A 17,419-nucleotide genomic window follows, 5' to 3' on the forward strand; every position below is an offset into this window, starting at 1 on the left:
ACGAATTAGAGCAACACCTATTGGTGGCTTGGCACGAAGAGGCATCCCTTGTTTGCGTTTAAGCAGGAAGCAATCATTAATCATATGTCCTACTTTATGACAATAGAAACAGGGACGCTCATTCTTCTGGCGTGCTTGATATACTACTGCTGGCCGACTAGGGCTAAAGGTAGGAAACTCAGTGGCTCTATTCTCAGTTTGAGCCGAAAACACACTCGTGCGTCAACACAAACTCGTCTGCCAACACAGACGCTTCTGCCAGGGAGGATACTTTCTGTTCGCTTTAGGTAAACTACAATGCGTTCGGGTAAGCAATTTTTAAACTCTTCCAACAAGATTAACTCCCGGAGAGTGTTGAAATCAGTTACCTTACTAGCAGCATGCCATTTATCAAACAGATTTCCCTTGTCTCTAGCAAATTCCACATAAGTCTTACTAGAAGACTTTCTATGAGACCTAAATCTCTGTCGGTATGCCTCAGGCACAAGCTCATAGGCACAAAGAACAGTAGCTTTGACCACTTCATAATTCAAACTGTCCTCTAGAGGCAGCGCTGACAAAACCTCTTGGGCTTTACCAGTTAATTTACACTGAAGTAATAGGCACCATACCTCTTCAGGCCATTTCAATGCTACGGCTATACGCTCAAATACACAAAAATAGGAGTCAACCTCTGCCTTAGTACCTTTGTTCAGAGAGTCAATCTGCCTACTAATGTCAAACGTGTTTGAGGACACAGCAGGTGAGGACGGCTCACAAACAGGCACAGTAGGAACGAAGGCTAGCCTTGCTGTCTCTGCCTCCAGTTCCATCTGGCGCATTTTGAACTCCAACTGCCTTTGTTCTCGTTCTTTTTCTGCCTCAATTTTACACATCTCCAACTGGAGAGTCTCTCGCCTAATTTGGGCTCTCTTCCACCTCCAGTTGGAACTGTGCTAAACGGACATCCCTCCTGGCATCACCATTTGACAGTGGGGAGAGTGGATCAAAACGGGACAATGTGGCTGGTGTTTTAGCCTCTCCCTCATTATCAGACACCAATGGGCTTACAGGAGCAGCAACATCCCCTACAGGGGTAGTAGACTCAGGCAGCGGTAACACAAGCACCTGCTCTTCCAACAATACATTTAATACTAGCTGTTTAACCTCCGCCTTAACTAAACTCTGGGGAATCGATACTGAATAATGGTCAGCCAAGGTCATTAAATCAACTCTACGACATTTGTCAAAAACCTCCCACGAAGGGTTATCCAAAAAGGATTTCAAATCAAAAGTAGTCATTTTACACTACTTCACAAGTGCCAAAGAAAATAGCAAACACTAATGCTACTTCAGCTATGACGCTCAACACTGAACTATACCACTACAACAATCTACATGAGCGGCATGGGTGTCAGTTATGACAGATCCCGGACGAGCCCCCACTTATGTTACGAATCCCTTTTGGCCCGACAGTCTAGGGGGGATGGTAATGAGACCCGTAACATAACTCATGCAAATTACTATTGTGACAAAGTAAAAGTGTGAACGAAATAACCACGACAACAGAAATCTACCGTCAAACTCCAGGTGTATTAATAAACACACGGTAATGGGGGGAGCAGGAAAAGGGGCTGAGCTGGACCCAAGGAAAGAAACAATAAGCATCCAAAACACCCCTAAGCTAGACTAGCCTATTTTAACAACAGCTAACTAACTAACCACAAATACAGTGGGTGGTCCGCCCAGTTCTAACTAGTGTTTTTAACAAAGTCTACCTACGGGTAGTGTATGCCCATGGGCGACTTGTCTTGGTTTCCCCTTTTCCCACCAGCAACAAACACAAACACCATAACCAAAAACAATACTCACAGGAGATGACAAAGTGATTTTGAGGTGCTCAAACAAAAGCGAGGTTAAGACACAAAGAGAGAGTGAAACACAGAGACCTACAGACATGGCATTTACAGAGAGATTGAGCTCTAGAGCAAACAACTGATGGGGTTTTTAAACCATGGGGAAGGAACTGTGATTGGCTAGGAAACAGGAGGAGGTGTGTCTTCTGATTGATGATTGATTGTTGACTGATTGGGGAGTGATGATGTTCACCTGTGAGGGGAGAAGGAGAGAAAAGAAACACACAGGATACTTGTATCCGTAACACTTGTATCGTAACACCTAAAAACAATTAAAAATTGTGTATTTATCATTACTAAGCAACAGCTAAATGACCTAAAAACAATTAAAAATGGTGTAAGCAACACGTGGTTGTCTTTGAATTGAATTAACAAATCAATGTGTTTAGTGGAAAAAGTATGAACAAATTTAAACCTACTGGTTGGTCCTTTTCTTTGTGGTTTTACATTATGATAGGTACAGGCTGGCGAGATGAATGAGCATCTTACAAAGGAAGTCAGGACGACAGGAAGTTGACAAAGAGATGGTAGCTAGGCTAGCGGTCGGTAGTGGATTCCAATCTCTCCTCAAGAAAGGAAGTCAGGACGACAGGAAGTTAACAAAGAGATGGTAGCTAGGCTAGCGGTCGGTAGTGGATTCCAATCTCTCCTCAAGAAAGGAAGTCAGGACGACAGGAAGTTAACAAAGAGATGGTAGCTAGGCTAGCGGTCGGTAGTGGATTCCAATCTCTGAAGTAAAGTAGCCGAGTCACTTCAGGGAAGTAAGTAGGCAGAATATCTAGCCAACACGAGGTGTTCCCAGGTGCAGTAATGTCCCTGTCAGATACAAATACACTGCACATTTTCCCTCTTTCCCCTGTCCGCGATAGAGCTTTGTATCAGGCGTGGCTGCAGGGTGTCATCCTGATTATGGTGCTGATACAAAGCCTGAAGTGATTCGCCAGTGATCACTTTGAAATAATCTGCTTATTCGATACATCTAAATACTCAAGGCTCCTAAAAACAAACGGCCAGGCAGGTGTTATGAAGGGCCCAGAGGTTGTTATGGTGATGGTGTTATGAAGGGCCCAGAGGTTGTTATGGTGATGGTGTTATGAAAGGCCCAGAGGTTGTTATGGTGATGGTGTTATGAAGGGCCCAGAGGTTGTTATGGTGATGGTGTTATGAAGGGTCCAGAGGTTGTTATGGTGATGGTGTTATGAAGGGCCCAGAGGTTGTTATGGTGATGGTGTTATGAAGGGCCCAGAGGTTGTTATGGTGATGGTGTTATGAAGGGCCCAGAGGTTGTTATGGTGATGGTGTTATGAAGGGCCCAGAGGTTGTTATGGTGACGGTGTTATGAAGGGTCCAGAGGTTGTTATGGTGATGGTGTTATGAAGGGCCCAGAGGTTGTTATGGTGATGGTGTTATGAAGGGCCCAGAGGTTGTTATGGTGATGGTGTTATGAAGGGCCCAGAGGTTGTTATGGTGATGGTGTTATGAAGGGCCCAGATGTTGTTATGGTGATGGTGTTATGAAGGGCCCAGAGGTTGTTATGGTGATGGTGTTATGAAGGGCCCAGAGGTTGTTATGGTGATGGTGTTATGAAGGGCCCAGAGGTTGTTATGGTGATGGTGTTATGAAGGGCCCAGAGGTTGTTATGGTGATGGTGTTATGAAGGGCCCAGAGGTTGTTGATTCTGCTCTCCACCAGTCCTCACTATGGAACACACACTTTCCCTATATATAAACATGAGTGTTATTGTTTTTTTTACCTTTATTTAACTAGGCAAGTCAGCTAAGAACAAATTCTTATTTACAATGAAGGCCAACCAGGGAACAATGGGTTTAACAGGGGCAGAATTACATATTTTTACCTTGTCGGCTTGGGGGATTCGATCCAGCAACCTTTCGGTTACTAGTCCAACGCTCTAACCACTAGGTCACCTGTCTCTAACCACTAGGTCACCTGTCTCTAACCACTAGGTCACCTGTCTCTAACCACTAGGTCACCTGTCTCTAACCACTAGGTCACCTGTCTCTAACCACTAGGTCACCTGTCTCTAACCACTAGGCCACCTGTCTCTAACCACTAGGCCACCTGTCTCTAACCACTAGGTCACCTGTCTCTAACCACTAGGCTACGCTACCACCTCTACACTCTAACCACTAGGCTACGCTACCACCTCTACACTCTAACCACTAGGCTACTGCCACCTCCACACTCTAACCACTAGGCTACACCACCTCTACTCTAACCACTAGGCTACGCTGCCACCTCTACACTCTAACCACTAGGCTACGCTACCACCTCTACACTCTAACCACTAGGCTACGCTACCACCTCTACACTCTAACCACTAGGCTACGCTACCACCTCTACACTCTAACCACTAGGCTCCCTGTTACCCCAACATCCCTAGTATAACATAGGAGTCTATAGACAAGTGCAACACTTGTTTTACAGTGGAAAAGCAGCATTACTAGCAGTAAGTTAAGCCTGGGGACATCGGCGTGCCCCTGAGGCCCGGAGGAGAATAGGGTAGCGTGGTGTCGTGGCCTGGCGGAGACAGACAGAGAGGATACTGTAGTGTGGTGCTCTGACTGAAGGCTGCAGGCCCGATGGGGCCGTGGGAAACATAATCCCTCTGCTCTCCTCCTCAGTCTCTCTCTCTCTGTACTCTCCTCTCATCCTTTTATTGTTTCCTCTGCTGTGTATCAATACAATTAGAGAGAGTCTGTCACTTGTTCCATGGTCCTTCTGGTGTCACCAAGTCTTTGAAGCCTGAGGCTGGTGGTGGGAGGAGAGGAGAGACAGAAGGGAGCGAGGCCAAACCAAAGCAGCTTTCTCTCCTCACCTATTATTTCTCTGTCTGACTAGTCTCTCAGGAATACAACTCTGAGTCTCTCAGGAATACACCACTGAGTCTCTCTCAGGAATACAACTCTGAGTCTCTCTCAGGAATACAACTCTGAGTCTCTCTCTCAGGAATACAACTCTGAGTCTCTCTCTCTCTCTCTCTCTCTCTCTCTCTCAGGAATACAACTCTGAGTCTCTCTCAGGAATACAACTCTGAGTCTCTCTCTCTCTCTCTCAGGAATACAACTCTGAGTCTCTCTCAGGAATACAACACTGAGTCTCTCTCAGGAATACAACTCGGAGTCTCTCTCTCAGGAATACAACCCTGAGTCTCTCTCTCAGGAATACAACTCTGAGTCTCTCTCAGGAATACACCACTGAGTCTCTCTCAGGAATACAACTCTGAGTCTCTCTCAGGAATACAACACTGAGTCTCTCTCAGGAATACAACTCGGAGTCTCTCTCTCAGGAATACAACCCTGAGTCTCTCTCTCAGGAATACAACTCGGAGTCTCTCTCTCAGGAATACAACCCTGAGTCTCTCTCTCTCATGAAAACAACTCTTGAGTCTCTCTCTCAGGAATACAACTCTGAGTCTCTCTCTCAGGAATACAACTCTGAGTCTCTCTCTCAGGAATACAACTCTGAGTCTCTCTCAGGAATACAACTCTGAGTCTCTCTCTCTCTCTCTCTCTCTCTCTCAGGAATACAACTCTGAGTCTCTCTCAGGAGCACAACACAGCGCCTCAGGAATACAACTCGAGTCTCTCTCAGGAATACAACACTGAGTCTCTCTCAGGAATACAACTCTGAGTCTCTCTCAGGAATACAACCCTGAGTCTCTCTCAGGAATACAACTCTGAGTCTCTCTCAGGAATACACCACTGAGTCTCTCTCAGGAATACAACTCTGAGTCTCTCTCAGGAATACAACTCGGAGTCTCTCTCTCAGGAATACAACCCTGAGTCTCTCTCTCAGGAATACAACTCGGAGTCTCTCTCTCAGGAATACAACCCTGAGTCTCTCTCTCTCATGAAAACAACTCTTGAGTCTCTCTCTCAGGAATACAACTCTGAGTCTCTCTCTCAGGAATACAACTCTGAGTCTCTCTCTCAGGAATACAACTCTGAGTCTCTCTCTCAGAAAACAACACTGAGTCTCTCTCAGGATAACAACACTGAGTCTCTCTCTCAGGATAACAACACTGAGTCTCTCAGGAATACAACACAGGCCTCAATAATGGTTTAGTCCACTGAGACAGGCGTGAATCAGACAGGTGTGAATCAGACAGGTGTGAATCAGACAGGTGTGAATCAGACAGGCGTGAATCAGACCGGCGTGAATCAGACCGGCGTGAACCAGACCGGCGTGAATCAGACAGGAGTGAATCAGACCGGCGTGAATCAGACAGGCGTGAATCAGACAGGCGTGAATCAGACAGGCGTGAATCAGACAGGTGTCTTGTGCCATATATTATTTTGACATATTTGCCACAGCTCGACTAAAAACATCTTGGTCGAGAGGTGCCATGACAACGGCCTCTCCCTCAACGTCAGTAAGACCAAGGAACTGGGGGCAAGAACGCCCACCATCCACATCAACCGGGCTGCAGTGGAGAGGATCGAGAGGTTCAAGTTCCACACACACCCGCTGTGAAGAGCACACAACAGCACCTCATCCATCTGAAGAGCACACAACAGCACCTCATCCATCTGAAGAGCACACAACAGCACCTCATCCATCTGAAGAGCACAAAACAGCACCTCATCCATCTGAAGAGCACACAACAGCGCCTCATCCATCTGAAGAGCACACAACAGCGCCTCATCCATCTGAAGAGCACACAACAGCGCCTCATCCATCTGAAGAGCACACAACAGCGCCTCATCCATCTGAAGAGCACACAACAGCGCCTCATCCATCTGAAGAGCACACAACAGCGCCTCATCCATCTGAAGAGCACAAAACAGCACCTCATCCATCTGAAGAGCACACAACAGCGCCTCATCCATCTGAAGAGCACACAACAGCGCCTCATCCATCTGAAGAGCACACAACAGCGCCTCATCCATCTGAAGAGCACACAACAGCGCCTCATCCATCTGAAGAGCACACAACAGCGCCTCATCCATCTGAAGAGCACACAACAGCGCCTCATCCATCTGAAGAGCACACAACAGCGCCTCATCCATCTGAAGAGCACACAACAGCGCCTCATCCATCTGAAGTGCACACAACAGCGCCCCATCCATCTGAAGTGCACACAACAGCGCCTCATCCATCTGAAGTGCACACAACAGCGCCTCATCCATCTGAAGAGCACACAACAGCGCCTCATCCATCTGAAGTGCACACAACAGCGCCTCATCCATCTGAAGAGCACACAACAGCGCCTCATCCATCTGAAGTGCACACAACAGCGCCTCATCCATCTGAAGAGCACACAACAGCGCCTCATCCATCTGAAGAGCACACAACAGCGCCTCATCCATCTGAAGTGCACACAACAGCGCCTCATCCATCTGAAGTGCACACAACAGTGCCTCATCCATCTGAAGTGCACACAACAGCACCTCATCCATCTGAAGTGCACACAACAGCGCCTCATCCATCTGAAGAGCACACAACAGCACCTCATCCATCTGAAGTGCACACAACAGCGCCTCATCCATCTGAAGAGCACACAACAGCGCCTCATCCATCTGAAGAGCACACAACAGCGCCTCATCCATCTGAAGTGCACACAACAGCGCCTCATCCATCTGAAGTGCACACAACAGCGCCTCATCCATCTGAAGTGCACACAACAGCGCCTCATCCATCTGAAGAGCACACAACAGCGCCTCAACCCCCCTCAGGAGTCTGAAAAGATTTACCAAGGACCCTTGGATCCTCAAAGAGTTCTACAGCTGCACCGTCGAGAGCGTCTCGGCTGCCTGCATCACCCCTTGGTGTGGTGAATAAACCTCGACCGCAAAGTGTTACAGAAGGAGATGCGAACAGCCCAGTGCCATCCAGACCCTCTACAACAGGTATCGTCAGAGGAAGGCCAAAGTACTCCAGCCAACCAAGCCTGTTCACAGGAAAACTGTGTTGAAGCTCTTGGACCAGCATGCACCGAGACAACATTTTCTACCCTCAAGCCATAAGACTGCTGAATAGTTAATGAATGGTTACCTAGAATATCTACACTGGCTCTATCTGCACTGAGCAATCTGCACTGACTCTATCTACACTGACCCCATCTACACTGACCCCATCTACACTGACTCTATCTGCACTGAGCAATCTGCACTGACTCTATCTACACTGACTCTATCTACACTGACCCCATCTACACTGATCCCATCTACACTGACTCTATCTGCACTGAGCAATCTGCACTGACTCTATCTACACTGACTCTATCTGCACTGACTCTATCTGCACTGACTCTATCTACACTGACTCTATCTGCACTGACTCTATCTGCACTGACTCTATCTGCACTGACTCTATCTGCACTGACTCTATCTGCACTGACTCTATCTACACAGACTCTATCTGCACTGACTCTATCTGCACTGAGCCATTCTACACTGACTCTATCTGCACTGACTCTATCTGCACTGACTGCACTAGAGTTGTCCTCTAGTTAACAGCAGTACAGTAGGGTAGAGTTGTCCTCTAGTTAACATCAGTACAGTAGGTTAGAGTTGTCCTCTAGTTAACATCAGTAGGGTAGAGTTGTCCTCTAGTTAACATCTAGTTAACCCATCTCAGTGAACAGGACAGGACCCATCTCAGTGAACAGGACATGACCCATCTCAGTGAACAGGACAGGACCCATTTCAGTGAACATGACAGGACCCATCTCAGTGAACAGGACACGACCGATCTCAGTGAACAGGACAGGACCCATCTCAGTGAACAGGACAGGACCCATCTCAGTGAACAGGACAGGACCCATCTCAGTGAACAGGACAGGACCCATCTCAGTGAACAGGACAGGACCCATCTCAGTGAACAGGACAGGACAGGACCCATCTCAGTGAACAGGACAGGACCCATCTCAGTGAACAGGACAGGACCCATTTCAGTGAACAGGACATGACCCATCTCAGTGAACAGGATAGGACGCATCTCAGTGAACAGGACAGGACCCATTTCAGTGAACAGGACAGGACCCATCTCAGTGAACAGGACAGGACCCATCTCAGTGAACAGGACATGACCCATCTCAGTGAACAGGACAGGACCGATCTCAGTGACCAGGACAGGACCCATCTCAGTGAACAGGACAGTGAACGTGTGACCACAATAACACACTAGTTGTTTGTCCAGACCTTTTGAGTCTGGAAGAAAGGTCTAAATTTTAGAATGGTTTAACGGTTTAGGATTTTTGTCCTGTATAGATCTGTTGAGTGTCTGGTCTCTTATTTTGGTCAGAAAACTCACCGACTTTGTTAACGTTGTTGCTGGAGAGTTTAAAACATATATATATATAAATATATTTCTGTCATATCACATTCTCATGACCCTGATTTGAAATACGGTTTGAAGCTTTGCTAACGTTGTTGGTCTCTTTCTCCATCTCATGATCATGATGTTAATTGTGACGGTATGATTCCTCTCTCTGACAGGATCCATTTGTCCCTTCGAACCAGTCTTTTGATGTCTCTGTCAGCTGCCCAGCCAGATCAGCTAACAACTCAGCCCAGCTGCCTGTGGTCAACAACGTCATCTATGAGAGATCTAATGGTGAGTTAGCACATACCTGTGCTACTTAGCGTGCTAGCACATACCACATAGCATGTACATGTTAGCATGTTTACTGTATATCTAACACTGTGCTGGTTAGCATGCTAGCATATAGCATGTACATGTTAGCATGTCTAATGTATATCTGACTCTGTGCTACTGTCAGCATTTTTTCCCTCTTCTTCGTCTTTCACAGTTACATTAATGATACCTGTTAAATATTAAATACCTTACCTAGCTACCTTACCTAGCTACCTTACCTAGCTACCTTACCTAGCTACAATACCTAGCTACCTTACCTAGCTACCTTACCTAGCTACAATACCTAGCTACCTTACCTAGCTACCTTACCTAGCTACCATACCTAGCTACCTTACCTAGCTACCTTACCTAGCTACCTTACCCTTAGCTACCCTACCTAGCTACCTGACCTAGCTACCCTACCTAGCTACCTTACCTAGCTACCCTACCTAGCTACCTTACCTAGCTACCCTACCTAGCTACAATACCTAGCTACCCTACCTAGCTACCTTACCTAGCTACCTTACCTAGCTACCTACCTAGCTACCTTACCTAGCTACCTTACCTAGCTACAATACCTAGCTACAATACCCTAGCTACCTTACCTAGCTACCTACTCTACCTAGCTACCTAGCTACAATACCTAGCTACCTTACCTAGCTACCTTACCTAGCTACCATACCTAGCTACCTTACCTAGCTACCTTACCTAGCTACCTTACCTAGCTACAATACCTAGCTACCTTACCTAGCTACCTTACCTAGCTACAATACCTAGCTACCTTACCTAGCTACCTTACCTAGCTACCCCTTACCTAGCTACCTACCTAGCTACCCTACCTAGCTACCTTACCTAGCTACAATACCTAGCTACAATACCTAGCTACCTTACCTAGCTACCATACCTAGCTACCTTACCTAGCTACCCTACCTAGCTACAATACCTAGCTACCCTTACCTAGCTACCTTACCTAGCTACAATACCTAGCTACCTACCTAGCTACAATTACCTAGCTACAATACCTAGCTACCTTACCTAGCTACCTTACCTAGCTACAATACCTAGCTACCCTACCTAGCTACCTTACCTAGCTACAATACCTAGCTACCTTACCTAGCTACAATACCTAGCTACAATACCTAGCTACCCTACCTAGCTACCTTACCTAGCTACAATACCTAGCTACAATACCTAGCTACAATACCTAGCTATCTTACCTAGCTACCTTACCTAGCTACAATACCTAGCTACCATACCTAGCTACAATACCTAGCTACCTTACCTAGCTAAATGACCTCAAATCAAATCAAATTGTATTTGTCACATACACATGGTTAGCAGATGTTAATGCGAGTGTAGCGAAATGCAGTAATAACCAACAAGTAATCTAACTAACAATTCCAAAACTACTGTCTTATACACAGTTTAAGGGGATAAAGAATATGTACATAAGGATATATGAATGAGTGATGGTACAGAGCAGCATAGGCAAGATACAGTAGATGGTATTGAGTGCAGTATATACATATGAGATGAGTATGTAAACAAAGTGGCATAGTTAAAGTGGCTAGTGATACATGTATTACATAAGGATGCAGTAGATGATATAGAGTACAGTATATACATATACATATGAGATGAATAATGTAGGGTAAGTAACATTATATAAGGTAGCATTGTTTAAAGTGGCTAGTGATATATTTTACATAATTTCCCATCAATTCCCATTATTAAAGTGGCTGGAGTTGAGTCAGTGTGACAGTTGGGCAGCAGCCACTCAATGTTAGTGGTGGCTGTTTAACAGTCTGATGGCCTTGAGATAGAAGCTGTTTTTCAGTCTCTCTGTCCCAGCTTTGATGCACCTGTACTGACCTCGCCTTCTGGATGATAGCGGGGTGAACAGGCAGTGGCTCGGGTGGTTGATGTCCTTGATGATCTTTTTGGCCTTCCTGTAACATCGGGTGGTGTAGGTGTCCTGGAGGGCAGGTAATTTGCCCCCGGTGATGCGTTGTGCAGACCTCACTACCCTCTGGAGAGCCTTACGGTTGTGGGCGGAGCAGTTGCCGTACCAGGCAGTGATACAGGATGCTCTCGATTGTGCATCTGTAGAAGTTTGTGAGTGCTTTTGGTGACAAGCCAAATTTCTTCAGCCTCCTGAGGTTGAAGAGGCGCTGCTGCGCCTTCTTCACGATGCTGTCTGTGTGAGTGGACCAATTCAGTTTGTCTGTGATGTGTACGCCGAGGAACTTAAAACTTGCTACCCTCTCCTCTACTGTTCCATCGATGTGGATGGGGGGGTGTTCCCTCTGCTGTTTCCTGAAGTCCACAATCATCTCCTTAGTTTTGTTGACGTTGAGTGTGAGGTTATTTTCCTGACACCACACTCCGAGGGCCCTCACCTCCTCTCTGTAGGCCGTCTCGTCGTTGTTGGTAATCAAGCCTACGACTGTTGTGTCGTCCGCAAACTTGATGATTGAGTTGGAGGCGTGCGTGGCCACGCAGTCGTGGGTGAACAGGGAGTACAGGAGAGGGCTCAGAACGCACCCTTGTGGGGCCCCAGTGTTGAGGATCAGCGGGGTGGAGATGTTGTTGCCTACCCTCACCACCTTGGGGCGGCCCGTCAGGAAGTCCAGTACCCAGTTGCACAGGGCGGGGTCAAGACCCAGGGTCTCGAGCTTGATGATGAGCTTGGAGGGTACTATGGTGTTGAATGCTGAGCTGTAGTCGATGAACAGCATTCTCACATAGGTATTCCTCTTGTCCAGATGGGTTAGGGCAGTGTGCAGTGTGGTTGAGATTGCATCGTCTGTGGACCTATTGGGGCGGTAAGCAAATTGGAGTGGGTCTAGGGTGTCAGGTAGGGTGGAGGTGATATGGTCCTTGACTAGTCTCTCAAAGCACTTCATGATGACGGAAGTGAGTGCTACGGGGCGGTAGTCAGTTTAGCTCAGTTACCTTAGCTTTCTTGGGAACAGGAACAATGGTGGCCCTCTTGAAGCATGTGGGAACAGCAGACTGGTATAGGGATTGATTGAATATGTCCGTAAACACACCAGCCAGCTGGTCTGCGCATGCTCTGAGGGCGCGGCTGGGGATGCCGTCTGGGCCTGCAGCCTTGCGAGGGTTAACATGTTTAAATGTTTTACTCACCTCGGCTGCAGTGAAGGAGAGGCCGCATGTTTTGGTTGCAGGCCGTGTCAGTGGCACTGTATTGTCCTCAAAGCGGGCAAAAAGTTATTTAGTCTGCCTGTGAGCAAGACATCCTGGTCCGTGACTGGGCTGGATTTCTTCCTGTAGTCCGTGATTGACTGTAGACCCTGCCACATACCTCTTGTGTCTGAGCCGTTGAATTGAGATTCTACTTTGTCTCTATACTGACGCTTAGCTTGTTTGATAGCCTTGCGGAGGGAATAGCTACACTGTTTGTATTCGGTCATGTTACCGGTCACCTTGCCCTGATTAAAAGCAGTGGTTCGCGCTTTCAGTTTCACACGAATGCTGCCATCAATCCACGGTTTCTGGTTTGGGAATGTTTTAGTCGATGCTATGGGAACGACATCTTCAACGCACGTTCTAATGAACTCACTCACCGAATCAGCGTATTCGACAATGTTGTTGTCTGACGCAATACGAAACATATCCCAGTCCACGTGATGGAAGCAGTCATGGAGCGTGGAATCAGATTGATCGGACCAGCGTTGGACAGACCTCAGCGCAGGAGATTCTTGTTTTAGTTTCTGTCTGTAGGCAGGGATCAACAAAATGGAGTCGTGGTCAGCTTTTCCGAAAGGAGGGCGGGGCAGGGCCTTATATGCGTCGCGGAAGTTAGAATAGCAGTGATCCAAGGTTTTGCCAGCCCTGGCTACCTCACCTAGCTACCTTTACCTAGCTACAGTAACTACCTTACCTAGCAGTAGTTCACATGTTTATTCAGAGCATCAACCAGCCAGACAACACAACATCATGTTTATTCAGAGCACCGACCAGCCAGACAACACAACATCATGTTTATTCAGAGCACCAACCAGCCAGACAACACAACATCATGTTTATTCAGGGCACCAACCAGCCAGACAACACAACATCATGTTTATTCAGAGCACCAACCAGCCAGACCACAACACAACATCATGTTTATTCAGAGCACCAACCAGCCAGACAACACAACATCATGTTGATTCAGAGCACCAACCAGCCAGACAACACAACATCATGTTTATTCAGAGCACCAACCAGCCAGACAACACAACATCATGTTTATTCAGGGCACCAACCAGCCAGACAACACAACATCATGTTGATTCTTGGATATTATAATATATGTTTTTTATAGTTCTTTCTATCTCAGACCCAACAACTCTTCAATAGAGGCAGAATCTTTGAGAGGTTCTCCCTTACTAGAGGAGATTCAGTTCAAAACATTATCGCTCTGTCTCTGTCTCTGTCTCTGTCTCTCTCTCTCTCTCTGTCTCTCTCTGTCTCTCTCTGTCTCTCTCTGTCTCTCTCTGTCTCTCTCTCTCTCTCTCTCTCTCTCTCTCTCTCTGTCTCTGTCTCTGTCTCTGTCTCTCTCTGTCTCTCTCTCTCGCTCTCTCTCTCTCTCTCTCTCTGTCTCTGTCTCTCTCTCTGTCTCTGTCTCTGTCTCTCTCTGTCTCTCTCTCTCTCTCTGTCTCTGTCTCTCTCTGTCTCTCTGTCTCTCTGTCTCTCTGTCTCTCTCTCTCTCTGTCTCTGTCTCTGTCTCTCTCTCTCTCTCTCTCTCTCTGTCTCTCTCTCTGTCTCTATCTGTCTCTCTCTGTCTCTGTCTCTCTCTCTCTCTCTCTCTCTCTCTCTTCTCTCTGTCTCTGTCTAGTCTCTCTCTCTCTCTCTCTCTCTAAAAAAATCTATGTCTATTTACTCTCTGTCTCTCTCTCTGTCTCTGTCTCTCTCTGCTCTCTCTCTCTCTCTCTTATCAAAATCTCTCTCTCTCTCTCTCTCTCTCTGTCTCTCTCTCTCTGTCTCTCTCTCTCTGTCTCTCTGTATATATACATATCTGTCTTGGTCTGCCTGTATTTACTTGAGTTTCGATTTGGATAAACAGTCCTGACCTTGGAATAGTTAATGTTGATGTAATGAATTGTATCTAGGGCATGTTATTAGTATACACATTGTAGTGTGCTAGACTACTTAACATTAGTCCCTCTTTTGAAATGGCACCCTATTCTCTATATAGTGTACTACTTTTTGAGTAGGGCCCATGGGGCCCTGGTCTAAAGTAGTGCACTATGTAGGGAATAGCGTGCCATCTGAGACATACCGAGTGTCTAATGTAGTTGTCCACATTCAGTATGTATAATACCAAGAGGGTGGTGCAGCACAGTCAGCGAAGTCACAATTAAACACATTTTTACACAGGCATATGTAGAATAATATATTCAAGTAGTTAACGATATCTTACATATGCTGATATCTGTTAACCAGATGTCTGTTAACAAGATCAAACGACCAAAGGAAGGCTGCTTGTGTTAGACATTGTTATTGTTTTTGTAGGCCAAGTCAAATTGAATCTGGTTGGCCAAGACAAATTGAATCTGGTTGGCCAAGTCAAATTGAATCTGGTTGGCCAAGACAAATTGAATCTGGTTGGCCAAGACACATTGAATCTGGTAGGCCAAGTCAAATTGAATCTGGTTTGCCAAGTCAAATTGAATTTGGTTGGCCAAGTCAAATTGAATTTGGTTTGCCAAGTCAAATTGAATCTGGTTGGCCAAGTCAAATTGAATCTGGTTGGCCAAGTCAAATTGAATCTGGTTGGCCAAGTCAAATTGAATCTGGTCGGCCAAGTCAAATAAAATCGGATCTGGTAGTATTGCTAGCTCTGGTGGTAATCTGGTAGTATTGCTAGCTCTGGTGGTAATCTGGTAGTATTGCTAGCTCTGGTGGTAATCTGGTGGTAAACTGGTGGTATTGTTAGCTCTGGATTTAAAGCCACACTCTGTCATTTGCCCATCTAGAGTGGTTTAGACCGTTTTCACAGCCCTGGACTTTTTCCACATTTGAATTTAAAATGGATTAATTTGAGATTCACTGATTCACACACAATACCCCACAATGTCCAATTAGATTTTTTAAATACAAATTAATAAACATTAAAAAAATTAAAAATTAAATGTCTTGAGTCAATACGTATTCATCCCCTTTGTTATGGCAAGCCTAAATAAATTCAGGTTTTGATTTGATTTGATACATTTCTTAACCAGTCACATAACGTGTATGGCCTCAATCTGTGTGCAATAAAAGTGGTTTTTGAATGATTATCCCATATCTGTTTCCCGTACATGTATGTGTCTTTAAGGTCCCTCAGTCGAGTAGAGAATTTCAAGCATAGATTCAACAACAAAGACCAAGGAGGTTTTCCAATGCCTAGAAGAACACCAATTGGTAGATGGGTAAAAACAATAATAACACTGAATATCTCTTTGAGCATTATAAAGTTATTAATTACACTTTTGATTGTGTATCAATACACCCAGACACTAAAAAGATAGTGTCCTTCCTAACTCAGTTGCCGGAGAGGAAGGAAACCACTGGAAACCACCATGAAGCCAATGATGATGAGTTTAATGGCTGTGATAGGAGAAAACTGAGGATGGATCAACAACATTGTAGTTACTCCATATTACTAACCTACATGACAGAGTGAAAAGAAGGAAGTCTGTACAGAAGAAACAATATTCCAAAATGTGCATCGTGTTTGCAATAAGGCACTCAATAACTTTTTCAGTTGAATACAAAGTGTTATGTTTGGGGCAAATCCAACACATCACTGAGTACCACTTCATGTTTTCAAGTTTAGTGGTGGCTGCATCATGTTATGGGTATGCTCGTCATCGGCAAGAACTATGAGTCTTTTTTCTCTCTATAAAAATAAACAGAATACAGCTATACGCACAGTCAAAATCCTAGAGGAAAACCTGGTTCAGTCTGCTTTCCAACAAACACTGGGAGACAAATTCACCTTTCAGCAGGACAAAAACCTAAAACACAACGCCAAATCTACACTGGAGTTGGTTACCAAGAAGACAGTGAATGTTCATGAGTGGGCTAGTTACAGTTTTGACATGAAGATCTATGGAAAGACTTGAAAATGGCTGTCTAGCAATGATCAACAACCAAGTTCGCTGAGCTTGAAGAGTTTATTTGACTGGAATGGCCAAATATTGTACAATCCAAGTCTGCGTTAAAGCAGGGATATTAATATGAATCATCTTTTCTGTGCCGCTCTGCAAACACTCTAGCAGACGCATATGGATGTGATGGTGTGTGGAAGGTGAGAGAAAGAAAGAGATAAATAAATAGTGAGAAAGAGAGATGGTGAGAGAGAGAGAGAGACAGAGAGAGAGAGACAGAGAGAGGAGAGGGAGAGAGAGACAGAGAGAGAGGGAGATAGAGAGAGGAGACAAGATTCCAAAATGAGAGGGAGACAGAGAGAGAGAGAGAGGAGACAGAGAGAGAGAGATGAGGGGCAGATAGAGAGAGGGAGACAGAGAGAGAGAGAGAGGGAGACTGAGATCAGAGAGGGAGAGAGGAGAGAGAGAGAGAGAGAAGAACTAAAGAGAAGGGAGACAGAGAGAGATATGAGAGAGGGAGACAGAGAGACTAAAGAGAGGAGACAGAGAGACCTTTCAGGAGATAAAAACTAAATGAGAGAGAGAGAGCACAGAGACTAGGAAAGAGGAGAGAGAAGACAGAGAGAGAGGGGGAGAGAGAGGGAGAAAGGAAGCTCAGAGAGTTTTGAGAGAGAGAGAGATAGGAGAGGGAGACAGAGAGAGAGAGAGCTGGGAGATAAAAAATGAAGAGAGTTTCTGAGAGAGACTAGAGAGAGGAGAGGGAGAGAGGACAGAGAGAGAGGGGAAGAGAGGGAGAGAGAGGAAGAGATAAATGAAGAGAGC

General features: G+C 45.8%; 1 protein-coding gene across 9 annotated transcripts in view; it reads left to right on the forward strand.

Moving 5' to 3' along the window:
* pard3bb (par-3 family cell polarity regulator beta b) overlaps nucleotides 1-17,419 on the forward strand; it is a 359,080-nt gene that overhangs the window by 215,439 nt on the left and 126,222 nt on the right. For all 9 annotated transcript variants that reach the window (XM_042320041.1, XM_042320039.1, XM_042320042.1 and 6 more), the window contains one exon: nucleotides 9,356-9,473. In XM_042320041.1, coding sequence (XP_042175975.1) covers nucleotides 9,356-9,473 — 118 coding nt within the window. The remainder of the gene's footprint in view (nucleotides 1-9,355; nucleotides 9,474-17,419) is intronic.

The sequence above is a fragment of the Oncorhynchus tshawytscha genome, linkage group LG03, assembly GCF_018296145.1.
Source record: "Oncorhynchus tshawytscha isolate Ot180627B linkage group LG03, Otsh_v2.0, whole genome shotgun sequence".
Classification (NCBI taxonomy): Eukaryota; Metazoa; Chordata; class Actinopteri; order Salmoniformes; family Salmonidae; genus Oncorhynchus; species Oncorhynchus tshawytscha.